Source organism: Ailuropoda melanoleuca, chromosome 4 (genome assembly GCF_002007445.2).
Source record: "Ailuropoda melanoleuca isolate Jingjing chromosome 4, ASM200744v2, whole genome shotgun sequence".
NCBI lineage: Eukaryota > Metazoa > Chordata > Mammalia > Carnivora > Ursidae > Ailuropoda > Ailuropoda melanoleuca.
Window position 1 is genome coordinate 16,639,937 of NC_048221.1, and position 18,987 is coordinate 16,658,923.

Genomic DNA, 18,987 nt, shown 5'->3' on the forward strand with positions numbered 1-18,987 from the left:
TTCAAACAGAACATGGTGACAGACTGGCTGGGAAGGAGGGGGAGGGCTGTTTTATTAGCAGACATTTTACAGTACTATAAAACACCTTCATTCTTCGTGCTATGACCTGCGTCCCTTCACTGCTCCTTACCTGGATTCTTAGAATTCCCTGCCTCTCTTCCCTTAAATTCATCCTTCTTCCTATTGCCAGAATGAATTACGTTTCACACATGACACTATCTCTCTCCTGCCTAAAATGATTTCCTTGCTCATAATTATCTTACAGAATTAAGTCCAAACAGGATCGGGGCTCTGCCCCCCTCCACTCCACTCTCTACTCCTTCATGTTCTAGGACTATCCAGAGCCCAAACACTCTTCCTCGTTATTGTGCCTGTGGACACATTGCTCTGTACCAGAAATATTATGTACTAGAGCCAACAACACAGCTGGCCCATTCCCAGGAAGCTGTCAGCTGAGTCTATTCCACCCAGCCTGTCACACAGCCATCCCCCTGGACGTGACTTTCACTCCAGGTATAGCTCGAATCGTGAAGCTAAGGACACTGCCCTCATTTTTTGTTTTAACCTGTTTCTGTCACCCACGAGAGTACAAATCCTTTCCGCGTAGAGGCTATGGCCTAGCCATCTCAGTCTGCAGAGTCTGCCACAGTACCCAATAAAACTTGCTGAACTTAACCATAGGAACTGGACTAGACCAGGAAAGGAATTTGAGTTTTCCTTGGCTCCAAATGTAAAAAAACACCCTGTAAAAAAAGGTTTTTCCTCAAGACAATTGTATTTTTTTTTCAAACTGGAAGATATACTCATCTAAAATGTAATTCAAAATTACACAGAAAAAAATATTTCTTGGGTGGCATATCAAGGAAAGGTATAGACCAGGTACATGCAGACCGTGAGGAAATCTTTGATGCTGCTTACTATCTTCCAATGCTAATTGTTTCTGTGATCTAGCCAGTATAAAGTATGTGAAGAACTCCTCTAATTATCAACATTAACAACTTTCTTGGCATTTATCTGCAGGACAAGATTTCATGTCCACTAATCAGCTAAGGGAAAATAAATACAAGGCATGAGAAAGCAAAAGAGGCATGAGAAAGACTAAAGTTAACAAAGGAGAACCGATAAGCTCCCAGACGCAGGTTTTGTCATTTCAAGCCCAGGGACAGTTACAATGATCAGGAAGACTACTGTTATCAGCTGTGGACTTAAAAGAACTTGTGAAAGCATCTTTTAGAAATCTCCAGCTTCACTACGGAACAGAATAGTGCCATTTCTTCCTACATTCTGGTACCGATCCTGTCAATGCAATTTCAAACTGATGGAAGGACTAGGTTAGCTTTTTGTGGCTTCTTAAACTGGTGACTCATTTTCAGGTGACACACCTGGAATTCCTCACACAGTTTACAAATGAAATCTACTCAGACAAGTCTCCATTATCTTTATTTTATGCAATATATTTTTTCAAAAAACTAATATAAAGCCTAATATTAGCCTTCATGTCTACCAATTCAAGGTCTTTTTCAAACCTCATTTATTCATCCAATGTGTAGATTCCACATTGGTTATTTGCAAAACTGAAACTATGCCTCCAAAATCTGTAATAACACAATGAACTGAACATAAGCACAGATAATAACCTGGAGCATTCCACATAAGAACTGTGCTTTGGGGGCGCCTGGGTGGCACAGCGGTTAAGCGTCTGCCTTCGGCTCAGGGTGTGATCCCGGCGTTATGGGATCGAGCCCCCACATCAGGCTCCTCTGCTGTGAGCCTGCTTCTTCCTCTCCCACTCCCCCTGCGTGTTCCCTCCCTCGCTGGCTGTCTCTATCTCTGTCAAATAAATAAATAAAATCTTTAAAAAAAAAAAAAAAGAACTGTGCTTTGATGAGAGACCATATCAAATAAGGTGCTTTTAAAATAAAAGCAGGTGGTCTAAAAATAATCTAAAATAGTTGGGATGGGGGCGCCTGGGTGGCACAGCGGTTGGGTGTCTGCCTTCGGCTCAGGGCGTGATCCCGGCGTTATGGGATCGAGCCCCACATCGGGCTCCTCTGCTGTGAGCCTGCTTCTTCCTCTCCCACTCCCCCTGCTTGTGTTCCCTCTCTCGCTGGCTGTCTCTATCTCTGTCAAATAAATAAATAAAATCTTTTTTAAGAAAAATAAATAAATAAATAAAATAGTTGGGATGCTGCCTGTGTAATATATTTGTCTAATAAAATGGTGTGATGGGGGGGAACCAGAGACCTTAACAAATCTTCCAGATTTATGTATTTATTAGGAAAAAATTAACTGGTTTTGGTTATAAATCCACTTCATATTCTTAAGCTATTAATTACCAATAAATAAATGAAAGAAATAGAAGGTGTTAGTGGTAAACAGTACTGCTAGGGAGGCTCTGTGTAAGTGCAGACAACACCTGTTGATCCAACTACATGTTTAAAAGAAAACTCAGCCACTGGACAGGTTCCACCTGCAGGAGAAAAAAATGCACTGTTGTATAAGGATACTGTGGTTTTCTTGGATATGTTCAGGGTAAACAGCAGCTCAGCCATTCTGTCCTCACTCTGTATTTACTATTCACTATTCTCAAACGCAGAAGAGGAGAAAAGTTTGAGTATCAGTGTGTAGCAAGAACAAGAACTGATAAGCCTGGTGTTCCAACTGGTGTTGCACAACTAAATTTCTCCCCAGAGCCCAGAGACTCTAAAAAAGCAATATGAAAGTGTATCATGTTCCCTCCAAGTACTGGGAACTTTTACATTAACATCCATGGCAAATCGGACTGGACAAAACAGTCCCGAAATAAAGGGTGGCTCAGTAAAGCAGCTCTCTGCGTATCACTGATAATGAATGAGTAGATGAGAGTACATTAAAATAGTAGTAAAAACTTAAAAAGAAGAAATCTTTTTGAATTTTAATCCAGAGAGAGAGAGAGACTGAGGAGAGAGAATAAGGAAAAGAAGAGGGGTGTAAAAAAAAGAAAAGGAAGTTGTTAATACACCACTAAAACTTCTTAAAAACACAACTGTTGGATCAACTCGAAAAACCAAATTAAAGCAATACAGAACCATGAGCCATCAGCAGGTCCAGTGTATCTCAGTGTGGCCTGAAGGCCCACGGGGCACCACTCTTTCGGGGGGGCCCAGAGATCAACCCATTTTCCTAGTAACAATAGGACACTGTTGCCTTTTTCATTACAATGACATCTGCATGGTCGGTGCAAAAGCAGTGGTGAGTGAGCCTCAGCATGAATCAAGGCAGTGGTACCAGACTGTCTTCAGAGGCTCTCTACTCTTCACTGCCACATACTCACAAAAGCAATCCAACTTTAAAATTATTAATTTTATGAATCTAAACATCCAAGTCCACTTGTTTTCAGTATTTGGTACAATGAAATGTGAGGCACACGAGAGGACTATAAATCAACCATCCAAGCATGCTAGCAGTCTGAAGGAAAGCATTGTGCGATCACACTTGAGTATCAAGCTCAACTAACCACTTTCATAGAAGACCGTCTTCATTAGAACAAACGGCTAACACCATGGTTTGGAGGCACAGATATCTGGCAGACATTTTCTGATCAGCACGGGAGTTCTGATCTGCTCCATTTCTGACCAGGCCAGTTCACCCTGCCTCAGGCATCATGGTGGGCCCCTGCTCTGGGGAGGTCACCATACTGACACCAAACTTACTGTAGACACCCAGGTGGCATAGCATACTCCTGTCTAAAAAGACTAATGAGCAGCTTCTGGTTAAGCTTTTTATTCCAAGAAGAGCCCAAGAAGAAGAAAAGGCCCCGGAAGTGTCCTTTCCAACTTTCTTCCTATTTTTAATGGAGATATGAACCCAGGAAACAAACAAGCCTTCCTGTGACCAGAAGAGAAAACACGGAGACAGAACATGGACATCTAAAGAAGGTGGAATAACACAACAGAAAAGCTAGGAACCCGCTGATAAAATTGAGCAGTGCAAAGAATGCTGGGGGTGGTGCCTGGGTGTCTCAGTTGGTTAGCGTCTGCCTTCAGCTCAGGTCATTATCTCAGGGTCCTGGGATCAAGTCCCACATCGGGCTCCCTGCTCAGCCGGGACTCTGCTTCTCCTTTTCCTTCTGCCTCCCCCACACTTGTGTAAGCACGTGCACGTTCTCGTTCTCACAATAAATAAATAAAATCTTACCAAAAAAAAAAAAAGGAATGTTGGAATTGCCAATCTGAAGACAGCCAGTTGAACAAAAAAACCAATGTCCTTTTGGTTTAATCTAATGCTAGTCAGATTTTCTGTTCTTTGTAGGCAAAAACATTCCAAAGAGATTAAACAGTAAACTTCCTTATTTAGTCCTAATTTAGCTCTCCCATGCACACTCTACCCACAAATACTAGTAAGTAGTGTCACACAGTCTTCTCGTTACCCAATGACTCTTCTACACCAAAGACAAATGGTTCTTCTTCAGAAACGGTTGATAAATATGGACCCCACTATTCTATATTTCCTACTCTCCAGAGCAGAAATAATTACTAAGATCTAACTGCGTAAGTATTTGCAAGAATCTCCAAAGACATGAAGAAATCCAAAAAGCATCCAACAAGCTGACTGACAGGTATCTTAAATTATCTTCGGTTTACCACAGTATTCTGCTTTCAAGAACAAAACAGTATTTTCAGGGACAGATGTCTTTATCGACTTTTCTGGAATCCCCTTTTGGCAAATACAGAGGTTGTACACTCAAAAGCATACGAGCACTAGAGAACGCATCGAAAATGACAAAGGTGGGCTAAGGTTAAAGAAAACTGGAAACTCAAGAAACACTCCACTTCAAAGGAACATCTGCTACTTGAGGTCAGCCAATTACTGCTACATGGGAATGAGGTGCCAGAATTGCCCCATCTTCCAATTTTGGAGGAAAATTAGAAATCTAGACTACTTTTGCAAAGCTCCAATATTTGTGTCACATTGGCAAAGATTTCAAATAGACAAAACAACACAACCTGGGCCAAAAACCCCACATTTCCAGGCTTGTTCTTCCCTACTGATAGCGAGTACATCACTTTAAGGTCTGATATTTAAATAATGATGGCCCAAGAAAATTCTATTAAAACTCAATACATGGTTCAAGAAACTTCAGGATTAATTCAAAAGGTATACTTCAAATGTGAGTCACACAAACTAAGCACCCATCTCCTGTGTGGTAACAGGGCTCTGCTATTCATGCGCTTACCTCCAGGAGCAGAAGGGTCTCCTGTTCAGTCCATTCTCTTCCAGCACTAGCACCTTTACTCTGAAGAAACAAAACCAGAAATTAGGTACTCGTTTCCTAAGGGCTGAACATGGAGCTCAGCACAAGTCCCTTCTATGTAGAGGGGGCTGTTTTATGCAAACCATGAAATAAGTCCCTGAGCAACAGGGATAAAACACTTTAGGACCCTAAACATCCAACAGAAAGGCAGATCTATGTCAACGATTTCTTGCTGTCCAACAAGGACTCATAGACCATTCAGATATATTATTTCTGTTTTTTTGATATTTAAAGATACCTTTGAAGCTACAAAGGCTACAATATTTAAATGCATGCCATGAACTGGCTATGATATTATACATAATACAAATATTTGGTGTAACTTCAAAGAAGTACTTTTTCCAAGATTCAAAGACAAATCGCTCTGAGGGACTCTTAATTCCAATTGTAACAAGTTCATATTCTCAATTTTAACAGCTCTGGATTAAAATAATCACCAAGTGATTCTTTAAACTTCAAATCACTCTTTCTGTAAGAATCCCTTTAATTGCCAATTCACATAAGCATGGGAGTAGAAGAAAGCCGACTTTGTATCATGTAAAAATTAAGATTTATCAGTTGATTCATACTTCGTGAGTTGGTAGGTCCTACTCCATTCATAGACTGGCAGAGAACTGGATGTGTGGTATACCTGACATTATTCTTCATCTATAAATGTTACCAATTCTAACATATCCCTTCTCTGAAAACTCTACTTCGGGAAATTACAATTTAAAAAATGAAGAGAAAATTTCTATGGCCTGTTATTTCCTTGATTGTGACAATAAAGCTTTTCAAGTTATTTGACTCAACCTTTCTGCATAACTCTGCTATATACTGTGGGTAAAAATTAAATTATGACTTGCTAGGTTTCCATGGTATTCAATACATACCATTCTGAAATTATTGCAAAAAAAATGTACTAAAAATAACTAGTCCTTTAACTAGAGAATAAAGGGGAATCTAAGCATTGTAGAATTCAAGGCCTACAGCATGACTCTGTGAGAGGGGAAAAAATGCATATAGTTATAATTCACAATACATTGTTCAGATTCCTTAAGGATTACTTTACAACAACCAATGTTCATCTTTTAGTGAACCAACCTCAGAAGTGACCATCAATTAGATTTGGAGCTCCGGGAGGAACAAAATTCATTAACACTTGACCCAAGTCCTGAAGAAGGCAAACCTGACTACAGGAAAGATCTGTTCAAGCTACGTATGACGGCATTTATTGGGTACGTGCGCAGCGAGCACTTCTCCACCTCTCAGCCACAAAGGATAGTTTTTCCTCTTGATAAAAACTGGTTCTGGGAAAAGTGCATAATCTCAACAGAGCCCATGAGATGTCTGTGAGGATTTTTGCATGACTTTAGAAATTTTTTCTTTTGTATTTATTGGGGTAGAATGTATCTACGATAAAATACCCAAATCTTTGGTGTACAGTCAAATACAATTTCACATATATACCCATGTAATGACCACTCAAATCAACATCCAAGGGGTCTCTCCTTTAAACCTCCAGCTGATAGCAAGCCACAGAAGTACACACTGTTCTCAATTCTATAATCATAGGTTAGTTTTTCTTGGATCTGAACTTTGTAAACCATTCAGTATGAGTTTGTGGGTCCGGCTTAATATTATGTCAATGACATTCAACCACACTCTTTACACGAAGGAAGTTAATTCTTTTCATTTCTGTGTTAATACTACATTGTTTGAATAAACCACAATTTATCCATCCATATCCATGCTTGACTGATCACTGTTTACAGTTTTTGGCTATCTTAGATAAGGCTGCTAAGGACACTCATGCACATTCTTTTATATATTCATTCTTTTTTTAAACTCATTTATCTTATTTATATAGCCAGGAGCTCAGTGACTGGGTGTGTTTATATATATATATATAGCTATAACAGTGTTCCCTCTACTTCTATTTCCTGGAAGAGTTTATATAGGTTGGTATTATTTCTTCCTTAAATGTTTGGTCCTGGGACGCCTGGGTGGCTCAGTCGGTTGGGAGTGTGCCTTTGCCTCAGGTCATGATCCCAAAGTCCTCGAGTCCCACATCGGGCTTCCTGCTCAGCAGGGAGCCTGCTTCTCCCTCTGTCCTGCTGCTCCCCGTTTGTGCTCTATCTCTGACAAATAAATAAATCTTAAAAAAATTGTTTGGTACAAATCATCAGTGGAATCACCTGGGCCTACAGTTTTGTATTCAGGAAGGTGTTTCACTATACATAGATACAACCGATACAAGGCTATTCAAGTGCATTACTTTCCTGTGGCTACTGTAATCAAATTATCATAAATCTGATGGCCTAAAATAACAAAAATTCATTCTCACAGCTCAGGAGGCTATTAGTCCAAAATCAATACAACTGAGACAAAAAATTACAGTGTTAGCAGGGCCGCACTCCTTCTGGATGCTCTCGGAGAGAATTCATTCTACACCTCTTCCGCTTTCTGGTGGCTGCCTCAGAACTCCTTGGTTTGTAGCCACCTCATTTTAACCTGTGCACTTCCCTCTTCTTTTTTTTTTTTAAAGATTTTATTTATTTATTCATGAGAGAAATAGAGAGGAAGAGGCAGAGGGAGAAGGAAGCTCCCTGCAGAGCAGGAAGCCGATGCGGGGCTCGATCTCAGGACCCTGGGATCACGACCTGAGCCGAAGGCAGATGCTTAACCAACTAAGCCACCCAGGTGCCCTGTCCTTTCCTCTTCTGTCTGCAAATCCCTCAGCATTCATCTGTTATAAGATGTCATGGGGGTGCCCCGGTGGCTCAGTCAGTTAAGCCTGACTCTTGACTTTGGCTCAGATTATGATGATCTTAGGGTGGTGAGACTGAGCCCACATCAGGATCCATGCTGGGCAAGAAACCTGCTTAAGATTCTCTTTCTCCCTCTCTCTCTTTTCTGATCCATAATCTGTGTCTTTTCTTCTTGATCACTTCAGTTAAAGGCTTATCAAATGTATTGATCCTTCCAAATAACCATCTCCTTATTTCATTCATTTTCTACTGTTTTTCTGGTTTTGGTTTCTAGCTTAATTTTGTTGTGGTTAGCCAACCACATTTATTCCACACATATGAAATCATACAATTTTATAGTATCACTCCTTTAAAATTTCTTGAAACCAATTTTATGGCTCAGAACTGAATATACTTTGGTGAGTGTTCCCCAAGAACTTTAAAAGAATTGTGTTTTCAGGGCACCTGAGTAGCTCAGTTGGTTAAGAATCTTCCTTCAGCTCAGGTCATGATTGCAGGGTCCTGGGATCAAGCCCTGCCTCAGACTCCCTGCTCAGTGGGCAGTCTGCGTCTCCCTCTCCCTTTGCCCCTTCTTCCCCCACCCCAGCTCATGCTCTCTAATAAATAAAATCTTAAAAAAAAAAAAATGTGTTTTTGTTATTTTGCATAGAGCCTTCTATACCAAATAGGTCATATTGGTTCACAGTGTTGGTCTGTCTTCTAAGTCAGTAAACTTTCAATCTACTTGTTCTATCAATTACTGAGAACGGACTGCTGAAATTTCCAACTATACCTGTGTGTCTGCCTATTGCTCCTTTCTATTCTATCAGTTTTTGTTTTATATATTTTGAAGTTTTTTTTATAAAGATTTTATTTATTTATTCGACAAAGATAGAGACAGCCAGTGAGAGAGGGAACACAAGCATGGGGAGTGGGAGAGGAAGAAGCAGGCTCATAGCGGAAGAGCCTGATGTGGGGCTCGATCCCATAACGCCGGGATCACGCCCTGAGCCGAGGGCAGACACTTAACCGCTGCACCACCCAGGCGCCCCATATTTTGAAGTTTTTAAATTAACTGTACACATACTTAGGACGATTATGTCCTTTTGATTAACTCCTTTATCATTATGAAATATCCACGGTTTAATTCTAGTAAAATAACATGTCCTAATGTCTACTTTTGCTAATATTAACATCATGACTCTGGTGTTTTCTGTTTAATGTTTAGAAGGCATGTTTTTCCTCATTCTTATATTTTTATATTTCATGGGGATTTATTATAGACAATACATGCTTGTACTTAGTTTTTTATGCAACTTGACAATCTCTGCTGCTTAACGGGAATATTACAACCACTTATACTCAAGGTTGTTGTTATCCCCGTGGACATGTGTATACCTCCCATCTGGCTTTGTCTACGGGGCACATCTATCCCCTGCCTTTCTCATTCCTTCCCTCTTATGGAGTAATTTTTTTTGGAGTCTTATTGTCTTTATCTCCATTATTAACTTGTTGGTTACGAGTCTTTAAATATTCTACGATTCACAATACTCATGTCTAACTTGCCACAGTGTATCTTCAAATACTACCTTACATGCCCTATCTAGTAGCAGAACTTTAATGCAGTATACTCCCACTCTCCCCTCCTGTGCCTTGAGCCATGTGTGCTCTTTAACATTCACATGTTGTAAACCTAAAGGTATGCTGGTTATCATTCTTAGTTTGAATAGTCTATTACCATTTTTTAAAACTACAAATGAGAAGAAAAGCTCTTTTCATGGACACAGGTGTTGACCTCTGCTGGCACTCATCCTTCTTCACATAGATACAGGCCTCTTCCAAAATGCTTTCCCAAAGTATTACATAGTTTAACCGGAATCAGCATTTTGATCCCATTTCTGAAGGATATCAGTACTTGGACTTCATATAATTGTTTTTCTGCCATTTTGGTCATTTCTACACGTTATGAACCCCCGAAAATGATCACTGCTTCAACAGTCCACATTCCTTTATATTTAACCACACATTCATTCTTTTCCTTGGACTGCTTCCTTCCTAGTCATGTGCATCCGTCAGGGATCAGAGTCTTTCACCCTGAAAAACTTCCCTTGGGTTTCCTACCCTGTGTGCTAGTGATGCCTTCACACCTTTCTCAATGTCTTTACTGCCCTTTCACTCCTGAAAGGTACTTCTGCTGGAAACACAACTCCAGAACAACAGCTTCACCTTCAGCATTTAAAAATGTTATTATGCTGTCCCCTCTGGCTTCTGTCATTTCTGTTGAAAAGTCAGACATCAGTTTTATGATTGTTCCTTGGAATTTAATGTGTCCTTCTCCAACCCCACTCACGCCCCCACAATGTGGCTGTCTTTAAGATGTTAGTTTTTAAGGTAAGTTTAAGCATGATGTGCCTGAACATGGTTTCCTCTGTATTTGGATCTGTTCAGACTCTTATGAGTTACTTTTTTTTTCTAAACCAAAAATGTTTAGCCATTACATCTTCTAATATCACTTTCACTTCATTCTTTCTCTTCTTACAGGTCTCTAATGATAAACATGAATTCTTTTTACAGTAGCTCACCCGGCCCTTGCATTCCATTCTCTTTGTCCCCCTCCCTCACCCTCATCCAGTTTCTTTTTCTCTTGGTGCTTCAGTTTCAATATATCTACTATCCCGTATAGAGCTCACTAATAATCCTATCTTCTGTTGTGTTCAGCCTGCTGTTAAAACCATCCAGTGAGTTAATTTCAGGTGTATTTTTTAATATTACAATATTCATTTGATCCTTTCTATAGATTCCCATTATGTTGAAATTCTCCCCTTTTTCTTGTTTTAACATATTAATCACATAAAATATAAAATACCTATATTCTAACCATACAGAAGAAATAGTAAGATAAGTGATTGTTGTTTTATAAAATGCCAACAAGGTTAAGTAGAATGCGTACCTTCTTATACAATAGAAAGTTAAGTTTCTTATGAAAAATGACACTTTTTAGAAGGACAAAGAAGGGGACATGCTGAATTGCAGCCCAGCTGTGCCTAGAAAAATGTCCTTACCTTTGCTAAGGTTTTCTTGGAGTAAATGTCAGTTCGAAGACCAAAGTTCTGCAAGTCAATTGGTTTTTCCTTGTTCTTCTCAGGAAAATTTAACATCTGCTGAGCAGCAGGGACCTAGGAGTTGGAAAAATGATAAATGGCTGTATTAACCTCTACAAAGTCAAGGGGATAGAAGTTTTTAAAACATTGCTTAATACTAACACCTAAGGAGATTTTACAAAAAAAAAAAAAAAAAAAACCCACACCTTACCCACACCTTCACCCTACACTTCCAACATTTCAACATACTGTGTAAACACCATTTTTCTGCCTCTTTTAAATCCCAGAGAAAACAGACACGTTTTCTTTAATATGCTCTCCCATTTCATGTGAAGAACAATTTATACTTTAGACTCATGTTATGCTAACTTAAGGCTTTATAAAATCTGGTTGACATACTCATCTTTTCCAGAATATGTGTACCGATGTCCACTTTCCAAATGTTAGGAAGGGGAAGAAGTCTCACACAATCAGTGTATAGTGTAATAATAATACCTAATACTAGTTTATTAGTGTAATGATTACTAATACCAGAATTATAATAATAGTAGTGTAACAATTAAGTTACCTGAGGTGATCGAAGATGTAGAGGCACAAGCCCAGAGGGGGTATCAGCTAATACATTAAAATGAGGAGTAGGAGGAGGTCCCATTGCCATGGGTCGACTTTCTGGATCCACTTGGTAATTAACAAGTCCCCACTGCTCCAAAAAGGCATGAACCCTGGAAGATCAAAGCTCTGAAAGTTAAAATCTAGAGAACGTACCCCAACTCCTACGTAACCATCATACATTTCATTAAAAAATAAGAACACTTGGGGCGCCTGGGTGGCACAGCGCTTAAGCGTCTGCCTTCGGCTCAGGGCGTGATCCCGGCGTTATGGGATCGAGCCCCACATCAGGCTCTTCCGCTATGAGCCTGCTTCTTCCTCTTCCACTCCCCCTACTTGTGTTCCCTCTCTTGCTGGCTGTCTCTATCTCTGTCGAATAAATAAATAAAATCTTAAAAAAAAAAAATTAAAAATTAAAAAAAATTAAAAAAAAAATAAGAACACTAAAACAAGTAAACATTCTCTGTAGGCTATGAACCATCACAAAGTTAACTGACAAGTTCGGTTTGTTGTAGGAGGGACAATTTTTATAAACTCAATGCTGACGGCACAGGACCCCAAAACCTAGTTCACAAAGCCTAATTATTTCAATCACAGAAATAAGAGAAGAAATGTTAAGTCCATAGTGAAAGAACTCACACACAGGCCAAATTCAAACAAGGAGATACACGTTTGATTTGTTTCTTTAGACAGATCTATAGCGTACAGAGCTTATCCACTCTCCAGCTCAACTCACTCTCCATCCCTGGTCATTTTATGATTTCATGATAAAATAAAAGATGTCAATTGTAAAATCTTAAAATGAGGAGAAAGCGCCAAGGTATTAAATACATTCTTTCAACCCCTAAATAAAAGACATCTGATTATGGTATTTTATTAACAAAGACAACATTGAGTTTAATGGGTCAAACATGAAACAGCCATGCATCAGTAACCACCTGAAGTGAAGCATCTGAGAAAAAAGCAGCGTTTTACCTCATCACAGCACACACGTCTCCGGTCAAGTTCCTCCGACAAGCAGTGCTGGTTAAATACTCTTGGGGGTTTAGGCGATATGTGTCAATCATAAAATTTCGATATGCCAAGTATCTAAAAAGCAGTGGCAAAATTCATAAGGTGGACACACATCCCTAAGAAATAATAGCTCATAGAGCCCAAAATCATCCTATTCCTCACAACCAAATCCAGTAAAAAGTTACTATTCCAACCAACAACAGTATTGAGTATTTACAGTCATGAATGTAACCAAGGATAAGAACCCCTAATACGCAAAACAACTATTTACTAATATTTAACAACAATCAGTAAAATGGAGTAAAACCTGATGAAGTTATTGTGAAGTAACACAGGGGCGCCTGGCAGGCTCAGCTGTAGAACATGCAACTCCTGATCTTGCGGAGGTGAGTTCGAGACCCACACTGGGCACAGAGTTTACATTAAAAATAATAATAATAATAGCAGTAGTAACAATGTGAACTAACATAAATACAAAAGTGGTCACAGGGCTGAGTGGATAAGTCCTTAGTGCCCTGCAGAATTTGCAAATAACACCTGGTTACTTAGGCTGTCTCCCTAACTACTGTGTATCCAGTCATAATTCATTTAAACCTCACAATTCTCCATAAAGTAGGATGTACTATCATCTCATTTATCAATGAGCAAACTAAAGCACAGAGTGATTAAAGAATGTGTCCTGGACCACAAGGCTGGTTAAGCATGGAGCTAGAATTCCACATGGGCAGGGGAGGCGGGTGCCGCTCGGGAATCTATGCTCTTAACACATGCTGCATCTCATTTCTAGATTCCTCCTAGAGCCACATGTGGATCTGGCCCCAACAATGACTGTATACCCAGCTAGGCGAGGACTAGAACCCATGGGGCCAAAATAAAAGCTAAGACAAGAACAGATCAAAAAAAGGAGAGAAAAACTGATCATAGCAGATTTCACAACATACTCAAGCATTTCTGCGATAAAATATTTAAAACAAGAGTGTTGAAAAGCTAGAGACCCAGCAAAAGTTCTTGCCACAAAAGTAAAACAAAAGTCTGGCAGGTTAAGGGTAGCTACATCAGGGTAGAAAAGGTACACTGCTCAAAAAAGGTCTTGTATTAAGCACAGGCGGATAAACAAAGACCTAAAGGTAAATTTTTAAATTTAAGCTGCCTAAAACACTAAACTATGCTTGTAAACAGAAGACTGCCAAGAACTGTAGGTATTTACAAATGCTGGGCATCGGCACATTAGCTAGAAGAATATACCATGTCTAACTAGATGGAAAAACTAAAAGGGTTTCTTATGCCAACTCTCTGATTATGCTTTCAAATGAAACCTTATAGCTTTGTTATGGGAAGGCTGGAATTATCTCTGACATCTAAACTTAAAATCTCAAACTATCATGGACAATCTATTATAAGAAAATATTTATTATTCAATTATCTATATTCTAACATGTTCTATGTGGAAAATGATCCTTCTCTGACAATTTAAACAAGAGACATCTATTTGTGAAGTCACATGAGCATAACAAACAATGAATTAATACTACAGAGATAATATACAGAAAGGTATTTTCAGGGGTGCCTGGGTGGCACAGCCGTTAAGCGTCTGCCTTCGGCTCAGGGCGTGATCCCAGCGTTATGGGATCGAGCCCCACATCAGGCTCTTCCACTATGAGCCTGCTTCTTCCTGTCCCACTCCCCCTGCTTGTGTTCCCTCTCTCGCTGGCTGTGTCTATCTCTGTCAAATAAATAAATAAAATCTTTAAAAAAGAAAAAAAGAAAGGTACTTTCAGTATGATAGGTGCGCATTTATTTTAGGAGAAAGTGTTTCCAGAAAATGTGATTTCAGGGTCACCAGGCAAAGGCAAAAATACTTCCTGACAAGATTCTTCCATCCAAGTTTCTGTATTTCCAATGCAAAAGCACAACAATGCTTTATGTAATTAAGATCAATTTACAGGCAGCTATGTCATCATATTTGACATTCTTTCTATTACTAGTCATTCATCAGGAAAATAAGATAAAGATCCCACTTTCTCCTAAATTATTATACATACATATATATTATATCATATGTATATAATATATATAATCTATAACATATATGTACACAAGGTGGGAACTGTTAGGGAGAAACCTGAACCCATTTTAGTGAATGCCTGTTACCAATCTTTGCTGTAAGAGCTGACATGCATGTGGTTCAAGGTTGTAGGTTCAAAATGCAAATGAAAGAAGAACAAATCTGGAACAATTTCCTCTACAACAAGAAATTCTGTGTGGCTGAAATATGAACACTGTTCTGAATGGAATGGAACGGAATCTGAACGGAATAACACATTTGCAAACTTCCACACATTAGCAAAAATGAACTCAGAAGTACCCTTTTAAAAGCCCCTGCCCAACACATTCAAATGAACAGTTTTTCTAGACACTGGCCCCTTCTGAAGTAAGTAATAGTATCAGAATTACACCTTCACATTTCACTCACATTTCTGGAGTCTTGGATTTGTTTTTTCCATTGAAGAACTCAGGAAGAGCGCGCCGTTCAATCACGTGAATACTGGGGAATAAAAAATTAAAAGTCCTCTTAGAAAAATGAAATCTTGAAATTTAAGCTAAGTTTAATTTTCAAAGTAAAACTGATAAATCCAAAAACTGACCATTATTTTCAAAAATTAATGGCTTGCAGAAGTTCCTATGTATTAGCAGCATATGATAAAGTTAAAGAAAGCTTTCCCTCTCTCACCCTCAAGACTTATAGTTTTTTTATTCCCATACCCAAACTCAAAAACTTCTACCAACACATTGAAAACTATACGTTCTATTATGTTCTTGACATTAATACATCATAAGTAGATGATGAGCCACAAAATACAAAGAGTTCTTTGGAAATGGACAGACATCACAGCAGCTGGCACGGCAACACACCGATGAAGTGAACTATTGGCCAAAAGATGATGGAATTTACAACAGTCTCCTGCGCTCTTAACATCAATGTGCCCCTTTGTCCAGCCCTCAGAAACTTTGTGCTAAACTGAATTTTTTTTTTAAGATTTTTTATTTATTTATTCGACAGAGATAGAGACAGCCAGCGAGAGAGGGAACACAAGCATGGGGAGTGGGAGAGGAAGAAGCAGGCTCCTAGTGGAAGAGCCTGATGTGGGGCTCGATCCCATAATGCCGGGATCACGCCCTGAGCCGAAGGCAGACGCTTAACCGCTGTGCCACCCAGGCGCCCCTAAACTGAATTTTTTAAAAGATTTCAGTAATCTACTGCCTTTAAAAAGGTTATAGAACTAATTTTTAATATTGAGATAAAGGCACTGATAATTTTATAAAATGTTAAAGGCTTATCAAGCACTACAGAGACCAGGTAAAAATCAGGCCTAATGCACTGCACAAATGACCCAACTGTATATCTCTTACAAAGGTTTTGACACATACTAATCAATGTTTTTACTGAGAACACCTTCTAGTTTCTCAGTGGCTTTCCAGATATGCAACATGTACTGGTTATGCAGGGAAGAGTAAATCAATAATCTGTGAACATAACTAAAGGCATCGGCTGGCTGGCTTAGTCAGTAGAGCATGTGACTCTTGATCTTAGGGTCCTGAGTCTGATCTCCCGTTGGGTACAGAGTTTACTTAAAAAAATAAAAAAAGCATTCACTCTTGTATTATTTGGGAACATTTAAATTGTTTGAATGGGGATCTGTACTGCCAAATACTATAAATATAATGAATTACCTGAAAACTTCTAGGAAGATAATTTCTAAAATGAATTAATGTTACATAGATATGTGTAATGATTTTACAAGTTTTACTATAAAAATAGCTGTAAACAATTAATTATATAGCTCAAATACACCTCTCATTGTTTTATTTTAAAAGTTAGGAAGCCCACAAAAAACACAATTTCTATATTCACCAAGAGCAAAACACACACACACAAATGTTTAACCCCAAACACTTTCTTTTCTGAATTGCTGGGAGCTGACTCCTTAGGTTCTGAGAATGAGTCAGGAAGTGGGGTGATAAGAATCAGAAAACCTGAGTTCTTCCAACTCTCCACTGCAACAGTGAAATGCTTTCACTGACACACAGTACTTGTCTTTATCCATAAAACAGGGATGTGACTTACACCTCCACTATCCATAAGAGCAAGCTATGGGACATGCAATGGTTATGATGCAAATGAGTGTTTCTGCAACCTGTAAAAACTTACCAAGTTATATATACTGTTATGACTGCATTTTTTTTTAATTTTAGAGGAAAAGAACACTAGTTTCTCAAGTATGTCCTTTTAAACCATTCTGAATCTGAAATGTAATTACAATTACCAATAGTGAGACTGAGACGCTTCCAAATTTAAAAATACACATCATCAATGTAAAGAAGATTGACCTTCAGAGAAGAGCTATATACTTATTCTGTCCCAGGTTCTTTTTATTCAAACCATTTAGGAATGGCATTCAGAGTTGATCTCAAAGGCATGCAGAAAAGTCTCAATGTTAGAGTCATACTTTGTGGTTTTTAGAAAAAAGTTAGGTATATATCCAAGTGAATCATCCACCCTATTCTTTTAAAATGCCTTCTAAAGATATATATATATATGTCCAAATGCACGTATTAAGACACATATATGTATAGAGACACACATACATAAAATCACATTTATCCTTAAAGAAAAATAATGTTTAACAACTGAGAGCAAGCAACAGATCCAAATAAGACCACAAGATTCCAAGTAAGGGCAACATCATTAGAGTTAAGTGTACAACTTTCTAATGAAAGTACCTTAAAGAAGCTAACTGCTTGGAGGGGTAAGTTCTGGTACATATATTTAAAACTAAAAAGCCAAATAAAAATCAGCCTGATATGAAATAGTCACACTTCGTAAGTAATCAACAAATAAGATATACAGGACTCTAACGGCACTCCAATGATGCCACATTGCTGTGGTAAATGACAGGGAAGATGCTGAGGAAGGTGTTTTCTTAAACTTTTCTTATTAAAGATTATTTATTTATTTGAGAGAGAGAGAAAGAAGGAGCAGGGGGAGGGACAGAAGCAGACACCCTGCTGCACAGGGAGCCTGATGCAGGGCTCGATCCCAGGACTCCTGGGATCATGACCTGAGCTGAAGGCAGACGCTTAACTCACTGAGCCACACAGGTGCCCCATTCTTTTAACTTTTTATACATGAAAAGCCTCTTAACGTTAAAAATATTTCCTACTGGGGCACCTGGCTGGCTCAGTCAGTAAAGCATGTGACTCTTGATCTCAGGGTCATGAGTTCAAACCCCACACTGGGTGTAGAACTCACTTAAAAAAAAAAAAATTCCTATTAAGATGAAGCCATTAGTAGGTAGTGAGAGGAGTTCTTTTTAAAATGTATTTCTTTAATGTATTTTTTTTTTAAGATTTTTTAAAAAAATTTTCAATAATCCCTACACCCAATGTGGGGCTCGAACTTACAACCCCAAGATCGAGAGTTGCACCACTCTACCAACCGAGCCAGCCAGGCATCCCTAATATTTTAAAATCATATAATGAATGCCGGTATTTTAAAATTATTAAATACTTATTTGCCTGTCTGAATTGTAACTGATTCTAAACGAGTTAAGTTTAAACTGACAAAATTTTACAATCCCTAGGTACAACGCAACTTAGTTTCCATCCCTAAACTGCTCTCTAAAGAACACATTCCAAAGTGAAAATAGAATCACTTTTCATCTCCCTTCATCCATTTTATTAAAGATTTTATTTATTTATTTGATAGAGGGAGAGCACAGGGAGAGTGAGAGGAAGAAGCAGACTCCCTGCTGAGCAGAGAGCCTGATGTGAGGCTCAATCCCAGGACCCTGAGATCAGGACCTGAGCTGAATGCAGACACTTAATCAACTGACCCACCCAGGCTCCCCCGCCCAACTGTTTTTTTTTTAAGATTTCCCTTCATTCAATTTGACAGTGATTAGTGATACAGGGATTTGGGCAGGGAAGTTCTCCCACGCCTAAGTACCATACTCACAGGTGTACATGGCCCACTCACCAGTTATAATCAAACCATGATGCATAACTAGGAATAATAATGTGATTGGTCTGCTCTGTCACATTATCTTCTCCAGGGTCAAGTGAGCGACTCTGATCACCTTTGCTAGGATCTTCATCTTCCTACAGAAAAGAAGCCAGAGTTTAGAGAAACAGAGAACTACAGGACATAAATAGCCACTTTCAAGCTGCTCATATTAGACCA

General features: G+C 38.9%; 1 protein-coding gene across 1 annotated transcript in view; it reads right to left on the minus strand.

The window, feature by feature from the left end:
* Nucleotides 1-18,987, minus strand: part of SMARCC1 (SWI/SNF related, matrix associated, actin dependent regulator of chromatin subfamily c member 1) — a 172,597-nt gene that overhangs the window by 72,082 nt on the left and 81,528 nt on the right. Inside the window, exons 15-20 of the mRNA XM_034657207.1 lie at nt 18,784-18,905; nt 15,220-15,291; nt 12,708-12,821; nt 11,692-11,845; nt 11,085-11,198; nt 5,216-5,275 (exon numbers count right to left, since the gene is read on the minus strand). Coding sequence (XP_034513098.1) covers nt 5,216-5,275; nt 11,085-11,198; nt 11,692-11,845; nt 12,708-12,821; nt 15,220-15,291; nt 18,784-18,905 — 636 coding nt within the window. The remainder of the gene's footprint in view (nt 1-5,215; nt 5,276-11,084; nt 11,199-11,691; nt 11,846-12,707; nt 12,822-15,219; nt 15,292-18,783; nt 18,906-18,987) is intronic.